Genomic DNA, 20,685 nt, shown 5'->3' on the forward strand with positions numbered 1-20,685 from the left:
GTCTTTTCTGTAATCACTAAGAATTCATTTAGTTTTACTATTATTTCTACACGGTGGCAGTGATGATGGTAGTTGTTGTAGTAAAAACCAATCACTTGTATACACACACACCCTACTTGTATAATAGATATGTAAACATAAATAAGAAAAACGAAACAAAAACAAAACAAAACACAATCAAACAACGCAGCACAAAAAGTAGTTGTGGTAATTAAAATCAAATACACGAGTACATACCTTTTCACCAACAACAATAACAACTACTACTACTATTAACATAAGAGTAGTCGCTGTACTCGCTCCACTACCGAGTGCTGTTGTTGTGTTAACAGTGTGAGCAACATAACGATACGTAACGGAAGCGCAAAATTAATAAAAGAAAAATTGTCAACAATTTAATATTTCTGCTTTTTTCTTCTTTACTTTTTAATTTGTTTTAAGATATTGCTAAACGAAAAAAATCAATTTGTGAGAATTGGCTATAGCTAAATTTAAATAATTATAAAATTAAAATAAGAGATTAATAAATAAAAAATTCTTCAAATATTTTTGTAAAAACGCGAAAAATCAAAACCAGAGAAATTTAAGAAAAAAAAAATTGTCATTTCAAATTGTACGTGTGCCGGGTGGAAATACAATTTTTTTTCATAGTGTGTGTGTCAGTGTTAAGAAAAATCTCAATAAATTTATTATGTTAGAACAGTGGGCTTGATTTGAAGATTTTGTTGAAAACATAATAATTTTTTAAACTGATGGTTAAAAAATTGTAAATGTAAATAAAAGAGAAGCTAAGCTTGAAAAATATTGCAGATAATTCAAATTTTAAATCTGTAAAAACCAAACCACGTAAAAGCAGTTATTCACCCCTATCGGCAATAACATGTGAAATTTTGTTCCCATGAAATATCCATTTCCCTCGAAGGAAAAATTGCTATCGTGATATTCCCCTGAACTTTTCATTCACAATAGTTAATTTTGTTCGTAACAGCTGTTTATTGTTTACAAAATTCCATGTAAAAATTTCACAACAAGGGGAATTTTTTCACGTGAACAAAGTTGATGAACGAAAAAAGGAAAAATGAAAATATTTCATGTGAAATATTGATTGTGTTTAACAAAAACTATAAGTAGCAGATTTTTGTAATTTACTCGCTTGAACATGGCTCTTTTCGAGCAATTTATTTTAAATAAATATGTAGGAGACCCATTTTTCCAAAATACTTTTTTGCATAATAATGTTTAACTTATCTATTTGCATCTATTCATAAAAAAGCGTAATTTTATTGAATAAAAGCAGAATTTTTAGCTTTTATTTTGAAATATTTATACAATATAAATTTCTTCACAGTATTGGCCATTGTTAGCTATGACCTTTTCGCATCTTTCTGGCGACATATGGATTCCGTGCCAAAAGAATTGCTCATCTTTTAAAGCCAAGAACGAATCAAGCCAATTTCGGATACTCTGTTCCAAAGTGAAGCGTATCGCAGATAGAACGTTCTACATCTATCGAAACAAATAGTAGTCGGACGGGGCACGGTCTAGACTATAAGGCGTGTGAGGAAAAACTTCCCAACCACTTCTTTCCCTATGATAATCTGGCAAGATTTCAGCAGCTCATAATAGATAAAACGCTTTTGGTCCAACCAAATATAGAGCATTACCATAGCGCCCTGGATATTTGGTGTCGATTCGACTGGTTGCCCGGCTTCACATACGATCTCTTACGCTTCGGGTTGGCGTAATCGATAAATTTTCCATCGGAAGTAAAGTTTATGTGGAAAAATTATTTTCTTTTATTCCGTTTAAGCAGCATTTTAGACATACAAAATCGTCTTTCAATGTCTCAGCTTCAATTCGTATGGTACCCGATTTCCCTGCTTTTGGGCGAATCCTGCTGCTCGCAAACGGTTTGCTGCTTGTGTTGAAGCTCTTTTTTAGTTTGACAATAATCTTCATGGAGTAATGTCTGCAATTCGTGGTCTTCAAACTTTTTTTTGGTATGCCAGGGCGATCTTTGTCACATTCACCATAAGCTTTGGTGAGCAATCGTTCTGCTTCAGCGGCACTTTTTTCAAATTGAAGCAACGCTTTGTTGGCACAAAATTCGTCATTTTCGAAGTAAAAAACAAGTAAGAAAGTATGGTCGGTCAAGCCCGACCCTATAATACCCTACACTAAGTAAAAGAGCAAAAACATTTTACTTTTAAAATTTCAATAATTTATATTTTTGAGTGATTTTCGGAAGTGGGGCCTATATGGGGGCTATGACCAATTATGGACCGATCACCAAGAAATTATGTCGTGTGATTTAAGTCTATATTAAATTAAACTATGTTGAATTGTGTGTGTATACCAACATTTTTAAGCGATTTATGCACGTTAAAGTGATTATCGGAAGCGGGTCTATATGGGAGCTATGACTAATTATGAACCGATCGTAACAAAATTTGGTGACATGAATTTTGTGTATATAAAACTTATTCAGAGCGGAATTTGTGGAGATACATAAATAAATTAAACATTTATGACCGATAAAGTCCAATTTCGGAAGGACATTTGTATGGGGGCTAGGTGAAATAATGGACCGATTTCAGCCAGTTTCAATAGGCTTGGTCCTTGAGCCGAAAAAATAATATGTACCAAATTTCATCGAAAAATCTTCAAAATTGCGACCTGTACTCTGCGCACAAGGTTTACATGGACAGCCAGCCAGCCAGCCAGCCAGCCAAACAGACGGACGGACGGACATCGTTTAATCGACTCAGAAAGTGATTCTAAGTCGATCGGTATACTTTAAGGTGGGTGTTGGACTAATATTTTTTGGCGTTACAAACATCTGCACAAACGCATTATACCCTCCCCACTATGGTGGTGTAGGGTATAAAAACGAGTAGTCAATGTATCCCTTATAGACAAAATGTCAGTTCACTTGGGTGACTCCATTTTATATATTTTGGGTGCAGAGATAAGTCAGTTGTTTACTTTATAGATCCCAGGTAATCTAGCGTGAAATCAATTGTCACTTAAGTGTCTCTAAGTAATCTAGACTGTAGACACTTTCAACGTTTATTTTCTACTGCACTTTAGAAAGTAATATTTTTTAGAGTAGTCGCAGGAAGGTTTGTTTACAGGCAATCGGTTATTGGACTGCCCAGGAGATGTTTCTTTAACTGACTATTCTAGATCAATTAGCTTCCGCAATTAGCTTAGCAATCGTACATGTTCAAAAAAACTAGTTATGTAGCTAATCGAACAACAAGTCGCACTAAATGATAGATGAAATCTCTAGTTCGGGGCAATCACCCAGAACTATTTTGATTTGAAAAAGTTCTGAAAAATTAAAGTCTGTAAGAAAAGTTTAAATGCGTTAAACTGGTCAACTTTGTCGCACTGTGACTCATGCTGTATTTAAATTTGACATATCTACTAACAATATTATTAAAGTTAAACTACTCCTCAATTGATATCATCATACATTTTGAATCAATCCAACTATTTTATACATATTTCAATTTACTTTCCAATCAGCTCCACTGTGCTACGACTCAAATTGAATTTCGACAAGAAAAAAAATCGTGACATATTCTTAGTATCTAAAAAAAATTTATAAATATTTATCTTTATACAAATAAGAGAACGTGTGTATGTACGTATGTTTAAGTATTTAGCACAAATTATTTTTAATAATTCATATGTGAATGAAGAAGAAAAAAAAAATCACCAAAAAAAAAATTTTTTCTCTTAACTTAAATTTTCTTTAAAATTTTGTTAAGCACAGAAAGAACGATTTTTGCTATGACATTGATTCTGTCATTGGTTGTTTAATGACAAACATATTTGTGTAAAATACATATTGAAAAATAAAATTTAAAAAAAGTCATTAAAAAAATCTAAATTTAAAAAAATTAATTAATAAAAAAGTGTTTAAATAAAACCTTTAAGTACATATATAGTCCATTTAATTATAATTGGATTAAAACATTAAACAAAAAGTTGATGCAAACCCAATTTTCTTGTTGTTTTAACATTACATGGTGTAAATTTTTAAACTACAGCCCCAGTGTCGCCACAACAGTAACTAACAACATTGAAATTACATTACTGTTTAGTAAACACTGTTTACATTAGTGTTGAGTGCTGTGGTATTTAGCTGACCGCTACTGCTGCTGATGCTGTCATTTATTCATCCATCCATTAGTGTGATTTTTTATTTTTTTTGAAAATATATCTAAATTAAATTATTTACTGTGGTGTCATTGCAACGACCAACATTATTCAACTTTACTGCTCTCTACTAATTAAGGATTACTAAAATCTATTACATATAATGTCTAAGGTTTGTTTTTATCAATATTGTACATTCATATATTTAGTAAATTCATTTTTGCTTTATTATTTTAATTCAGTTTACTTTAAAAGCAAATACAATTAAATCTCGTAATTAATGATAATGAAATAAAAATCTGTTTCCAATTAAAATATACGCATACATAATAATGTAATACTTTGGGATTTTAAATGAATATTGTATATGTAGAGATAAAACAAGGTTACTAACTACTACTAACGTTGCGTTGTTAGTTTTCAAAATGGTATTACATATGACAACTGACAGCTATCAGTTTCTGTTGCGAAATTGGCAACCAGAAATTTGGGGTTGCCCTGTGGCAATGGAACTGAAGTTCGGTCGCCAACCATAATCGTCCCAAAAAACTATTAAAATTAAATTTTGTATTCCCAAAAATAACTTTGGATTATAATATGATTTCAGTGGGTCATATTGGGTGTATGACATAAAAATGCAAATTTTTTCAAATGTTTAGCTGTTTGAAACATTTATACAATTTAAATTTATTCAAGGTATTGGCCATTGTTAGCTATGACTTTTTTCCGTCTTTCTGGATTCTGAGTCAAAATAACTGCTCATCTTTTGAGGCCAAGAACTAATCAAGCCAATTTCGGATAAACTGTTCTGAAGTGAAGCGTATACCATAGAGCGGTCTGCATTGATCGATACAAATTGTAGACGGACAGGGTACGGACGGAACTAAAAAGCGGATGTGGCAAAATATAACAACCACTTCATTCTGAATACTTTTTAAAAGGTATTGGAACCTGTGGGCGAGCGTTGTCATGATGGAATATTACGGTTTCATGTCTGGTCGCATATTCTGGGCATTTTTCAATCGAATCAATTTTGTTCGGTACAGGTTCCCTGTGATGGTCTGGTCCGATTTCAGCAGCTCATAATAAATAAGACCCTTTTTGCTCCCACGAAATACAGAGAATTACCTTAGCGCCATTTGAATTTGGCTTCGGTATCGATTCGGCTGATTGGCCGGGCTTCACATACGATCTCTTACGCTTCGGGTTATCGTAATGGATTAATTTTTTATTGCAAGTAAAGATTCGGTGCAAAAATGGGTTTTTTTATGGATTTCAAACATAATTTCTGACATGCAAAATTGTCTTTCAAGGTCTCTCGGCTTCAATTCGTATTGAGGAACCATACGAATTGAAGCCGAGAGAGTATGATTTAATTGGGTCATAAATTGATTACTTTGGATCATATTATGATTACTTTGGATTACTTCCAAACATATCATAATCTTTCTCATTTCTCTGCGTGTTGAGAACAACTTACCTCGTAAGACTTAAATAAGACATTACACTGAGTCAAAAAAATGAAACTTACAGAATTGGTTACCTGTAAAAATAGGAATTTATTAAAAATATTCCGGGGAATTTGGGAACATTTTTTAAGTTTTCTTCTTAAAATTACCGTATTGTTTCTGCACATACAAAACAGATTCGTTGTGATTTATTTTCCAATCGATTCGATTGTATCTATTGATTTTGTCGATACTAGCAACAACAAATTTGTAGACTTAAAATAATTATGATTTAAATAACCGAATTTTGAAATTTTAACCAAATATTATCCAAAAACCAAATTTTATATCTTGTTAAATACTTTTTAAACTTCAGGGCCAATGCGCATCAAACGGTTAAATGTATCTGTTCATGCCTCCAATATATTTTGTTAAACTCAAAATTATTTAAATATAAATTTTGATAAATACAGTGACGGACATTACAATAGACTTACTACGAATATTTCATTTAAAACCAGGAGCAATCATAAGGATTGGTGTGGGCCAGAAAATAAAAAAAGTGGCAAAATGTGTTGTGGACGGACGAAACGACCATTAATTTAATTGGTAGTGATGATAAGACATGGGTTAGACGTCCAAAAAATGGCAAAAACCTAAACCGTTTAAACATGGTTGGGGAAATATTATTATATGGGGATGCTTTTCTTGGTATTACGCTGGTCCAATTTATTGGATTAAAGAAAATATGGATAAGCACTTGTATGTAAATATTTGGAGAATGTTATAAAGCCACATGCAGAATGGATTATGCCCTTAAAATGGCTCTTCCAGCAAGATAATGACCCAAAGCACACGTCAGGTCTTGCCAAAATATGGTTTTTATATAACAAAATTCATGTTATGGAATGGCCGTCTCAATAACCAGACTTAAATCCTATGGAAAATAGTAAAAGACAAACTCGGACCTGAAAAATTGAAAAACAAGGAAGAACTTTGGCAGAAAATTCAGGAAATATGGTATGCAATTTCCCGATCTACATGCGAAAGTTTGTTAAATTCAATCCCCAAAAGATTTGATGGTGTTATTAGAAATAATTGATATGCAACAAAATATTAAGAAAACAACGAATTCTTATGATGATTTTTTATTTTTAATCATTTTAAGACTGATTGATTCTATTTGAATGTCGCATATTTTATTTAGTCTTTTAGATTTGACATCGTTTTTAACATAAGAATGTGTTATTTTTTTATTTTGTTTTTTTCTATTTATTGTTTACGTTATGAGCATTAATATATAATGAACAAATTTTAAATTTTGAAATCAAATTTTGTAGTTTTACCGCTTTAATCGAATTCATATGTAGTGATTCTACTGTATTGTCCGTCACTGTATAAGATCTAGAAACATTTTTTATATTTCCATAATACAGTAAGCAAAATGAACTATTTCATTATGGGTTATTAAATAATTAACAATAATTTTCTTTTTATAAGTCACAGCTGTTCAAATAAAATTTTATATAAAACAATATACAGAAACAGAGGCATACAAAAATATGTGTTATATAAGAATTACAGTGGATTCTATTAAAAAATTCCAAAATTTTTTGGTAAAAATGTCCATATGATCTAGCAAAAAATACAGTTTAAACGGATGTGGTCTTATAAGGATCGTTTACAGAACCGCTTGCGAATGCCAACAATTCTGGCTATTGTTTTTTACTCACGAATCTAAATAACAGCCTTCCTTAAAATCCCCTGTTTTACTTACTCACACATTTTAGCATTAATTAACCTGCACAGTCTGCTCTGGTCATAAATATGAAATTAATTGTATCATCTGGAAGATGTTTGCAACCAAAATTACTAATAATTCTGAAATATATATGAGTTTATTTGCTTTTTTAAGCACAACCAATAAATGTAGATTGTAAAGTATCGTTATTTGAAGCGAAATAAAAATTTAAATGATTTTTATTTGCAATATTTAGTTTGAAAATTGTTTCTCAAAGATGATCGTAAATTATTATTGTATAAGACGAAATAGTTTCACAGTTCTTTCGAAAAGTAAATGTACAGAACAAAATTAATGTACAATTAAAAGTAATTCTACAGACAATTTATTGTTATAGAAATTGATGTCTTTATTAAATTAACAGAAATTTTCGACCCGGTAGAAAATTTCGTCCAGAGAAAATTTGTCTCTATAGACATTTTGTCTCTGGAAAATGTATCGCTACAGAAATTTTCATCTCTAGAAAATTTGTCGCTATAGAAAATTTGGTCTTTTCGAAAATTTGTCGTTATATTTATTTCCGTTATATTTATTTTTCGCTATAGAAACTTTTTCTATTCCTTATAGAAAATTTGTCGCTTATACCAATTTTCGTCTATAGAAATTTTTGTCGTTAGAAAATATATAAATAGAAATTTTCGTCTATAGAAAATGTTTCGCTTATAGAAATTTTCGTCTATAGAAAATGTTTCGCTTATAGAAATTTTCGTCTATAGAAAATGTATCGCTTATCGAAATTTTCGTCTTTAGAAAATTTATCGCTTATAGAAATTTTCGTCTTTAGAAAATTTATCGCTTATAGAAATTTTCGTCTTTAGAAAATTTATCGCTTATAGAAATTTTCGTCTTTAGAAAATTTATCGCTTATCGAAATTTTCGTCTTTAGAAACTTTATCGCTTATAGAAATTTTCGTCATTAGAAAATTTATCGCTTATAGAAATTTTCGTCTTTAGAAAATTTATCGCTTATAGAAATTTTCGTCTTTAGAAAATTTATCGCTTATAGAAATTTTCGTCTTTAGAAAATTTATCGCTTATAGAAATTTTCGTCTTTAGAAAATTTATCGCTTATAGAAATTTTCGTCTTTAGAAAATTTATCGCTTATAGAAATTTTCGTCTTTAGAAAATTTATCGCTTATAGAAATTTTCGTCTTTAGAAAATTTATCGCTTATAGAAATTTTCGTCTATAGATAATTTATCGCTATAGAAAATGTATCGCCTATAGAAATTTTCGTCTATAGAAAATGTTTTGCTTATAGAAATTTTCGCCTATAAAAAATTTATCGCTTATAAAAATGTTCGTCTATATCAAAATATATCGTTACTGAAATTATCATGTTGAAATTGTTATACATTTCAATATTTCGTAGTCAGTTTTAATTGCGAGAGTAGGCACTTACTTTGTTTATATTTTACCCTTTAACTTCAATTTTGTTTTAATTACCATAATTTTTTTTGTCTAAACCTTTTAGAAATCACTGTATGTTGGATGTTATTATTTTTATATGTTTTTTATGGTCCTCAAGGGTTGTTTTAACGAGAGTGCGAGTATAAATTGTTTGTTTATACATATTTAAAGGTCATTTGCAATGACAGCAAATATGTTGCTACTTTTTACGCTGCGTTTTTTTACAGTCAAATGTGAATACACTTAAGCCTCAATTTGCTACATTTAAGAGAATATACACTACAAACAAAAATAAAATAAATCGTTAATTCTAAATATAAGTAAATTTAAATTCTATGAATTTAAACTTCATTTCGTTACCATGCCAATCTAGTGCTCAGTGTTTGTACAGCCAACTAAAATAAAAAGGCAATTTAACACTGTCATATAAGGCGTTTGAATGTGACGTATTTAGTTTCAGTTCTCAGTCCTCCTCATTCATTTAACACTTTAACATTTAGATTTTTGGTGCTTGACAAAAATTGTTTTAGTTTTTCCTTATTTCTATGTTAAACCACACATGCTATAATTAAACTGAATTAAAATCTTATTTTACTATTGTATACTTCAAATAACGTTGTTATTTATTATCGTCTAAACATAATTCTCAATTAAAATTGTTTAAATAATCGAGTTTATTTACTTTGTTTGTTTATCTCACATGACAATCTGACTAAACAAAAAGAAAAATAAAAGCGACAATAAAATTGATTGCTCAATTTTGTATAGTTAATTTAAACGCACATCAATTTTGTTCAATAATATTTATTTATTGTATTATAATTTATTAACGATAAGTATTTTTATCGCCCAAGTTGTTTTATTGGTTGTTGTAAAATAAAACGAAAAATCAATTTCAAAATATTAAAAATAGTATTTGTCATATAATATGACAAATATAAAATCTTGATATGATTGTAACTAAATAAATAGTTTCCTGTGCGATCGATAAAATTAAACAAATAAATAAATGCATGTGCCCAGTTAAAGATGATCGATAATAAACATTTTTTTTATATTAATTGCTACATAATTTTCGTCTATAGAAAATTTGTCAGTTCGTTTTTACGAAAAATTTATATAAATCTATACGATAATTTGTTGCTTATATAAATGTACTTTCGTCTTTGTATTTTCGTCTTTACGAAAAATAGTTGCTATAAAAATTAACATCTTTACGAAAAATGTTCGCTATAGAAATTAACGTATTTACGAAAATTTACCTTATTACTAAATTTTTTCTCTTATAGACATTTTCGTCATTTTCGCCAGAGAAATGTATGTCTTTACGATCAATTGCCTCTACAGAAATGTTTATCTTTAATAAAAATTGTCGCTTAAAGAAATGTTCGTCTTTACGAAAATGTGTCACAATATAAATTTACATCTTTTCGAAAATTCGTCACTTATAGAAATGTTCGTCATTACGAAATTTGTCGCTTATAGAAATATTCGTATTTACGAAAATTTTTCGCTATAGAAATTAACAGCTTTACGAAAAATTGTCGCCAAAATTGTCTTTACAAATATTTTCGCTTATAGAAATTTTTTTAGGAAGATTTTTCGCTTATTATTATTTTTTGTCTTTACGAAATTTTTTGTCGTTACGAAAAATTGTCGCTTTCGTCTATAGAAAATTTGTCGTTATAAAAATGTTTGTTTTTACAAAAATGTTTCACTTATAGAAATTTTCGTCTTTTCCAATTTTGTTTCACTTATAGAAATTTTCGTCTTTTCCAAATTTGTTGCTATGGAAAGTTTCGTCTTTACGAAAACTTGTCCCTATTTGCAATAGAAATTTTAGTTTTTACGAACATTTTTCGCTCTATGGAAAATGTTTCGCTATAAAAATTTTCGTCTACAAATACTTGTCGCTATAGAAATTTTCTTGTTCACTAAATTTGTATCCACAAATTTTCGTCTATAGAAAATTAATAAAATTTTCCTTTATAGATAATTTATCGCTGTAGAAATTTTCCTCGGCTATACGAAAGATTTTGTTTTATCTTTTATTCTACTTTCTTAGAAGAATGAATGAATTAAACACTTTTGTAGTATTATTTAAAGTATATTTATTTATAACAAGTACTGTTATAAATTGTTTTTGCATTTTACTGTTCTTTAATTGTTTCGAGTAATAAATAATGCAAACATTTCGACAGAACTACGACACTCCTTTTGACGCAAACATATTAATAAGTTTTAAATTTATTTGGCAGACACTCCCAATACAAATTACCAAAATACATGATAAAAATGTTATATTTAGGAGAAATGGATAAGAAATATATGAATATATACTTGACATATAATTATTATATGAGTTTTACTACTTATGATATGGAATATGGCAGCGGCGAAGTATATAACTATATGGCTTTTAATCAAGCGCTTTTTATCTTTAAATTTAAATAAAACAAAGTGTGAAAGACCCATCAATGGCACGTCCATGGTGGATTTATTCACGTAAAAGTGGGTTTCGGATGATAAATGAAATCAGTCACTGATTTCAAGTAAAGTATTTATTTGATGTAAGTGTCCTCTAATGCACATCCCTGGTTTAAGCACGTATTATTTTCATACATATATTTGAATATACTAGGGTTGTCATTCGAATAAGAATTATTCGATTAATCGTGAAAAAAAATTATTTATATTCGAATCAATATAATTATCAGTTTAGAATAAAGAAATATTCGATCAATAATTTTCGAATAATCGAGTATAAATTTATTTTGAAGCTTAAATTAAAAAACGAGTAAGATAGCTATATTCGGCTGTGCCGAATATATCTATACCCTTCACCAAATTATACTTAAAAATATTGTTATTTAAACAAAATGGCCCATAATCATAGTCAGAAATAAAGAATACTTTAAGAGAAATAAAGTCGTCTTTACTTAAGAGTGGACTTTAGGTCTACCATAGACAAGATAAAATATACTTTTGACGTTAAAATCGACTGTAAATATAAAACCAGCTGAAGCTGTTATTAACTCGTTTAACAACAGCATCAGCTGTTCTTCACCAAGTAAAAAAGTTCGGCAGAAAGTATAAAATGTTTAAGTTACAAGATATTGGTAGAGATTTTGCAATTATTGAACAGTTATCAATAAAATTAGTACCAAAATATTCTAATTATGATATTCATCTTATATATTTTATTTTTCCACAACAAACAACTTTTTTTCTTTAGTTGTCCCGTTACTTTTATTGTTTACCTTTTTTGTTTTTTTTTTTTAATTTTGTATGTCAGCTGTTCAGCGTTGCCACTTGTCTGTATTTTGCTGTATATTGTATGAAAACATTTTCTACATTTGCGGTGGCACCCAGTTAAAGTCGGTTCAATTTAAAACATACTTTAATTTTGACTATAGTTGCAAACTAATTAAATGCAGGTTTTTATTTTAAAGTTGTTTCTAAAAAGAACCGACTTTAGTGTTTGACTATGATTATGGGCCTATAATTTTTTTTTAAATTGTTTTTAACTTTTTTTTAAACTTGTTTTTAAACATTTTTTTAAAAATTTTTTAAAATTGTGAATTTTTTTAAATGTTTCCCCACATAATTTATAATAACTCAAAAACGGTTAGTCCCATATTATTGAAGTAAACATAAAAAGTTCAAATTTATATAACCTTTAATCCGGTTATATATTCCCTATTAATCGGCTCAGTAATTTTGGAGTTATAACAACAAATTGAAGCAAAAAATATATTTTTTACGTGAAAATAGCTAATTTTTCTGTTTTAAAAATCTCATGAAAAATCTAAAACGGCAGAACTTGTTCAGGTTTATTACTTTGTCGCAAGGCCGCATTAGGGTGGCCCAGATTGGTGAACATTTCAGTATTGTTTTCAGTTTTTGTAAAAATGTTGCCATTAAGAAATTACTTTTGCAATTTAATTTAAAAGAATTAAAATATGTACGTAATTGTCGTTCTAATGAGACATAAAAAACAGAAATTGGTCAAAAAATGTTAAAGTTATTAAAAATTCGCCAGGCCATTAACGTGTCTCAGGCAACTAGAACAAGAAATGTAGGAACAAAATTAACATATTTTGATAAATATTAAAATAAAAGCTCATTTTTACTTAAAATATATCCATATTTACTTGTATAAGAGTTTTTAATTCGTAGGATACCGTTAACCTATTCGCAGGTATGACAAAAAAAATAAAATTTTTTTAACGACAGTTTCAAAACTCAATTTTCAAAATTTTAAAAATTTTGTTAGACGAATTTCAGAATTTTTTGATCATTTCATTGGGGAATAAAAATGTGAAAAAATTATGAAAATATCTCTTATAGTTTTTCCGTACCTGCGATTTAAATTTTGAAATTTTCGAGAAAAACCAATTACTTGGCCATTTTTTGGCGAATGAGCTCTAGTTCCTGTTATAAATTTTAAGTAAAACCTATTCTGAATATTATATTCCAGATAACTCTAAATATCATATGCCAAATTTTTCAATATTTGGAATTTCTAATTTAAAGATATAGAAATGTTATTAATTTTTGGGCCGATTTTGATGAAACTTAAGAAAAATATAATATATAACAAAATATAACATAATTCTAAATATACTCTGAAAGTTTTACTAAAATTGGAAAACGTTTAACCTTAAATCGTGAAGGTCAAAGGTCAAATTTTTTAATATTTGGAATTTTTCTTGGATAGAAAGCGAAATGTTGTATATTTTTGGGTCGATTTTGATGAAACTTAACAAAAATATAGCACAAAGCCTAGTATTTACAAAAACAGCAGAAAAATTTAAATTAACCTTATATAGCACTTGGGGTTAAAATGACCCCAAGTGTCATTTTGGGTTAATTTCTATTATTGTGCTGTAAATATAAACCCTAGAGTTCATGTTATATTTTTCTTAAGGATGATTTTTTTTACTAATGTTCACCAAACTGGGGGGTGGGAATGGCCAAAATCCAACTTTCGTTTATTAAGGGCCAACCTAGGCCGCATATAATAAATGAGTTATCGAAGATAAAAATCGATGGATTCTTTATGAATATATTCACAATTTAGTGAATTCGCTCATTTTCACAAAATTTAACTTTGTTGTTTGATATACAGTGAGCCTCAAAAGTGAGTAAACAGCAGCGAATTTTTTGATTTTTTAAGATCATGAAAATCATTATAGTCCGACTTGAGTGAGTGAGTAAACAGCAGCGAATTTTTTGATTTTTTAAGATCATGAAAATCATTATAGTCCGACTTAAATCTATATTTTTCACAACCAAAGATATTATTCAAGCCAATCTCTATCAAACCGAAACTTTAAAATTTTAATCATGGATAAATTTTAGAATTTTCATTATCTTAAAAAATATCCAATAATTTTTGGTGTATACTCACTTTTGCGGCTCACTGTACATAAAATTGAGTAGTTAATGTTCTTCTTTCGATTGATCGAATGTTGAAAACATTTTTCCCATGCTATGTACAAATTTTTACGTATATATTGCGTTTTAATCGGCTCAGTAGTTTCGGAGTTATAATAACAAATTGAAGCAAAAAATATATTTTTTACATGAACATAGCAATTTTTTTTGTTTTAAAAAAATCATGAATAATCGAAAAAGGCAGAAATTGTTTAGATTTATTGCTTTATCGCAAAGCTACATGTAATAGGAACAAAATGAGATATCGATCATAAAAATCGCAAGTAACCTAGCGTGAAGTCAAGTATCACTTTAGTGTCTCTAAGTAACCTATAATGTAGTCACTTTAAATGTTTATTTTAAGTTATTTTACCCAACAGACGTTATCAATTGGAGAGTTGTCAGAGGAAAGGAAAAATAAGGAAAGAAAATAAATGTTATGTAGCTGATCAAGTAACTAGTTACGTAGCTAGTAAGGTAACTAAATCTATGTAACCGGTATACGTAGCTAGTTATTGAACTAGTTATCACCCTAAAAGATTGGTAAAACCAATAGTTCGGGACAGTCTCCTAGAACTGTTGCAAATTGACAACCCTACTTTATACATAAATATTTATGTATGTACGAGTAAACGTTCCAAACTATGACGCAACTGGCTTGTGATAAATCCCTTCACTTCATTCAGTACATTCCAAAAATGCAAAACAGCAATCGTAATAAGAATTGTACGTGCCTGAACAAGCAGAAAATTTATTCAATTCTACCATATAAATACTAAATGGCCCTGTCGGTCATACACTCGTGCAAGTACTTGAACATGCTCATGCTTGTTTTATTTTATATTGTGTATGGTTATGGTAAGGAACAACTAAAAAAAATATGAGAAAAAAAGAAAAATGTTAACGATATTACAATTTCACTTTTATGCCGCGCTCTCTAATCAAAAAAACATTGAAATCTGTTTTATTTGTTGGTTCGTTAGTCAAGTCAGTAAGTTTAGTTCTTGCGGCTGGCAGTCAGTCAGTCAATTAGTCAGTTGTTAGTCAGTCATTCATGAAACAAACGTCACAATCTTTGATGTTTTATATGCTAATTGGGTTAAGAATTTGCTTGCCAATGAAACAGAATGAAATATAATGTAATGAACTGAACTGGTAACTGTTATTGCGATAAGATTAGAAAACAATTGCTTTAGCGTACAAGGAGAAAATTACAATTACGCATACTGGATACAGTGAATGCAGTAAATCGAAGAGCACTTCTAAAACTATTCAGATCCTGGCGAAATACTTTTCGTTGTCTATATTAAATACTTTATTATTTTGAAGTTATGTTGTTTGAGCCAAAACAACCAACTATTACACAAAAAGTTTTAGCTGTTTGTAAAACTATTTCATCCACTATAGGTTGTTCAATGTATTGTTATCAAATCGTTAATTTAAACTATATTTTCCTATTTTGACAATTGTTGCGCTACTTGTTATTTATGATTGGTAAATTGTAGGTTTTGTATTTGACTGATAATAATAAAAAAAACAACTTCGCTCTCTTACATGGATTGGGGCCAAATTGTACGTCACTACTTAGTTAAATAAAAACATTTTATAACTTTTATTACTTGGGAACATTTTTCAAATAAAAACTTTTCTTATATTATTATTAGCATGTAGCTGCAATTTGTGGCAAACATTTGTTATGGTTCTTGTTAAGACATTTTTAAAGTTTGTTTGAAAACTTAAATTATGTATAAAGACGTGAGAGATTAAAAAAAATGTTTTAAAACGAGATTTTTAGAATCCAAGACCATATAAAAATGGCGATTTTGTAATAATCGATTCTAACACTTTATCATGGTGTTGATCTTTTAGAAACTGTGTGACGGCAACTAGCACAATATTAAATTAGACTTAATTGAATTTTTTTCCCAAATTATCCTTTAAAATTCAAATTTTAAATATCACAGAGCAACACTAAAAAAAATAACCATAACCGGACACCATTACGTGATAAAAGACCAAAAAAAAGACCCGTGTTTCCCAGTTTTGTCATGCACTTTTTTATTGGCCCCCAAAGATTTGGGGCCTCGGTGTCAAGAACAAATTGGCAAAAAACTAAAAAATTCAAAAAACATTTTTTTAAGCTGCCTAAAAGTATGCTTTAGTTTATAATAATTTAATAGTTTATGGCCCAAAACACTTAATTCCTTTAGTTTTTTCTTACTAACTTATATTGACCTACCTAAACGATGTTAATAATCATTCCAAGGAAGTTCATATGTTCTAGAAAGTTGTTTATTCAGATCTTGGGTACATTTTTGTAGTTGATTGTTTCCTTGAATTTTGAACGGTTTGCTACCTATGGACCTGAATAGGGGAAAAACGTTAAACAAAATCGATTTTTTTAAATGTTTTGCGATTTTGATCTTGAAGATGAAGTTTTTTGATTTTATATGTTCACAATGTTTGTTCTTTATGACAAGGGCTACAACTTTGCCTCAGAGAGTAAATCAAAATTCAGAACAGTTTGCAAGATATGAGCCTGAGAAAATGATCACTTTTTTGCAAAATTGAGACCGATGCTCATAAAAAAGTGCATGACTTTGGGCAAAACTTTATAATGTAGTGGTATCCGTATATGGTTATATTTCCATGATCCAAAAAATTGGGTAAAAATTTTTTTTTCCAAATTTTTTTTTTTAATTTTCCAATTTTTTTTTAATTTTTAAAAACCACTTTTTTTATAATTTATTTGAGAAAAAAAATGTATGTCAAAAAAAAATTGGCTTAAAAAATATTTTTCTCGATTTCGACCAATTGTAGGTCCAAATTACTCTAGCCTTATACATATACATCGTTGCAATGGACTATGAAATATCTATCATTAGATATCCAGATATCCATGTAGATCAAAAATCGAGGTTGTCCCGGTTTTTTCCTTATATCTAAGTCATTTGTGGGCCGATTTTCTCGATTGTAAATGACACCGAGCCGGCCGAATTCGTGTTATATTGATGTATCAATCATGTTTGTAATATATTTGGGGGCTACGGAAAGTTGATTTCAACATACAGATGTCCGTATACAGTGACGGACATTACAATAGAATCACTACCAATATTTCATTTAAAACCAGGAGCAATCATAAGGATTGGTGTGGGCCAGAAAATATAAAAAAGTGGCAAAATGTGTTGTGGACGGACGAAACGACCATTAATTTAATTGGTAGTGATGATAAGACATGGGTTAGACGTCCAAAAAATGGCAAAAACCTAAAACGTTTAAACATGGTTGGGGAAATATTATTATATGGGGATGCTTTTCTTGGTATTGCGTTGGTACAATTTATTGGATTAAAGAAAATAGGGATAAGCATTTGTATGTAAATATTTTGGAGAATGTTATAAAGCCACATGCAGAATGGAATATGCCCTTAAAATTGCTCTTCCAGCAAGATAATGACCCAAAGCACACGTCAGGTCTTGCCAAAAAATGGTTTTTATATAACAAAATTCATGTTTTGGAATGGCCGTCTCAATAACCAGACTTAAATCCTATGGAAAATAGTAAAAGACAAACTCGGACCTGAAAAATTGAAAAACAAGGAAGAACTTTGGCAGAAAATTCAGGAAATATGGTATGCAATTTCCCGATCTACATGCGAGAGTTTGTTAAATTCAATCCCCAAAAGATTTGAAGCTGTTATTAGAAATAATTGATATGCAATAAAATATTATGAAAACAACGAATTCTTATGATGATTTTTTATTTTTAATAATTTTAAGACTGATTGATTCTATTTGAATGTCGCATATTTTATTTAGTCTTTTAGATTTGACATCGTTTTTAACATAAGAATGTGTTATTTTTTTATTTTGTTTTTTTTTCTATTTATTGTTACGTTATGAGCATTAATATATAATGAACAAATCTTAAATATTGAAATCAAATTTTGTAGTTTTACCGCTTTAATCGATTCATATGTAGTGATTCTATTGTATTGTCCATCACTGTATATATATATATCGATATATTATCTATAACGATCCAAAATAGATATACTTTGTGGGGTTGGAAATGAAAAATATAGAAATTACAAACGGAATGCCAATTATGGTGAAGGGTATAAAAATGTAATTCTGCTGTTTCAGAATCTTTTCATATTTAAAATTTTAAACGACATAAAATAAATTTCATAAACATTTTTGGAATTTTCACAAACATTATAAATGTTTGTAACCAGGAAAAAGGTATTAGTTCCACACCTATTTCTAGAATGCATGCATACAGCCAGTACTCGTACTTGTTTGGCATTGAAATTGGATTCTATGATATTTGTTTGTTGTAAAGAAGCGTTGCGGAGCTAGCACACGTTTTTTGGAAAGGTTCTGGAACCAGTTACTTAATCAATGACTTTTGTTTAAAATTGTCACTTCTGGACATAGAATAAACCCATAGAACGGAAGGAGAGAGTTAAATATTACTCTCTTTTCACACATACGGGTGATACAAAAACAAAATACATGCAATACATTCTCATGAATTAGGTTTCTGACAACAGACTTAGGTTTTTGGCTCTCAGTTATCTATCTAGTTGTTGTCTATGCCTCTGGATATATTTATAGTTCTACACCATTTCCAATTGAATTTCAGAAATTTATAATTGAATTTTTAGACTATTCTAATTGTATTTCAGAAATTTCCAATTCTATGTCTGAAATTTCTCTCTCCGTCGCTCTGTGTATTTATTCTATGACTTCAGCAAACTTCTTAAAAATTTTAAAACAATTTTTAAATTAAATTCTGCAACATGTCTTTAATATGAAAACAAACTAAATATAAAGTACATCTCATTCAATGCAAGAAAAAGTAATAAAAAACGTTTTAATCGTTTTTAATTCCGCAACATTAAAAATTCGTATACATTTTTTATTATAAAAGTCGTACATGCAACATTTTTACTGTTTTCTCGAATTTTTTTTTATTTTCCATGACCATTTTTTGTTGTTCCTTCTTTTCAATTTGCGTCATACAAAAGAATCCAAAAAAAAACACGCAGCAACAATAATTTAATGATAATGAAAATTTAAGAATATTTAAAACATTTTAAATGAAATAGCTGAACATGCAAATAATAAGAGGGAAATTTTAATGTTTTTTTTTATGTATTCATATGTGTGTTTGTCGGTATTAAATCTGTTCGAAAGTAAAAGCCATTTATAATTTTATTTAAATGTCAAACATACCATCAAACACATGCGAATTTTCAAACTCACTCAGAGAAAAATGTCCAACGAAATATTTATGTTGTAGTACTTGGATTATTTAAGAATTCTTTAAAAAGTTTCTGTTTGTCTTCTAATAACAATTGAAATAGTTTAGGGACTTATTCAGAAACATGGACAGACTATTTATTTTAAAATATTTTATGAAAATCACTAAATTTTCAAATAATTTTTGTGTGTTTTTCATACAAAAAAATAAACAGTTTTTGTTGTACATTTGAATAAATAAAGAGTTGTTACAATTTTAAACTACTAAACTGCTTTTTATTTGCAATCAAAAGTATCCGTTTTATTTAAAGAAAATAAACCATCGTTTTTAAAAGGTAAAAACGTAACAATGTATAAATAATGGTGGTTTAAATTTATTTAATTAATTGTACAAAATTCTGTATTTATTTGCAACAATATTTATTTATTTAGTTTACACATTTTTCTTAAATCTAATTGTAATCATTTCTTTGTTTCTTTTATTTTAGGAACAAGTTAAACTTGATGCCACCAAACAGGTTACCAGCCCTGACGATTGTGAAGATCTCAGTCCAATGCCACAAACACATGCCCCACCAGTTAGACGACGTGGCGGCATTTCAGCCGAACCCGTGACTGAAGAGGACGCAACCAGCTATGTGAAAAAAGTTGTACCCAAAGATTACAAAACAATGGCTGCTCTCTCAAAAGCCATCGCCAAAAATGTATTATTCTCACATTTGGATGAAAACGAACGTTCCGATATATTCGATGCCATGTTCCCCGTAACACATCTAATGGGCGAGAATATAATACAACAGGGCGACGAGGGTGATAATTTCTATGTCATAGATCAAGGTGAAGTTGAGGTGAGTTCAAACTAAATAAAATATCCCTTGAAATGTTTTTCAATAATCTTTTTTTCTTTAGGTATTTGTCAATTCCGAAATGGTAACTACAATTGGTGAGGGTGGCAGTTTTGGTGAATTGGCATTGATTTATGGTACCCCAAGAGCTGCTACAGTACGTGCCAAAACCGATGTTAAATTATGGGGTATTGATCGTGATTCATATCGACGCATTTTGATGGGCTCCACCATCAGAAAACGTAAAATGTATGAAGAATTTTTATCGCGTGTTTCTATATTGGGTAAGTGTTAAATATCCGAAA

The 20,685-nt window shown here is 29.3% G+C and overlaps 1 protein-coding gene across 4 annotated transcripts in view; it reads left to right on the forward strand.

Moving 5' to 3' along the window:
* Pka-R1 (protein kinase, cAMP-dependent, regulatory subunit type 1) overlaps positions 1 to 20,685 on the forward strand; it is a 94,136-nt gene that overhangs the window by 68,019 nt on the left and 5,432 nt on the right. For 3 of the 4 annotated variants that reach the window (XM_065502756.1, XM_065502758.1, XM_065502757.1), the window contains exons 2-3: positions 20,024 to 20,383; positions 20,445 to 20,664. In XM_065502756.1, the coding sequence (XP_065358828.1) occupies positions 20,024 to 20,383; positions 20,445 to 20,664 (580 nt within the window). Of the gene's footprint in view, positions 1 to 4,195; positions 4,340 to 20,023; positions 20,384 to 20,444; positions 20,665 to 20,685 lie in introns of those variants that run through there. The other variant, XM_065502759.1, reaches the window with a different exon arrangement.

Source organism: Calliphora vicina, chromosome 3 (assembly GCF_958450345.1).
Source record: "Calliphora vicina chromosome 3, idCalVici1.1, whole genome shotgun sequence".
In the NCBI taxonomy this organism is placed as follows: domain Eukaryota; kingdom Metazoa; phylum Arthropoda; class Insecta; order Diptera; family Calliphoridae; genus Calliphora; species Calliphora vicina.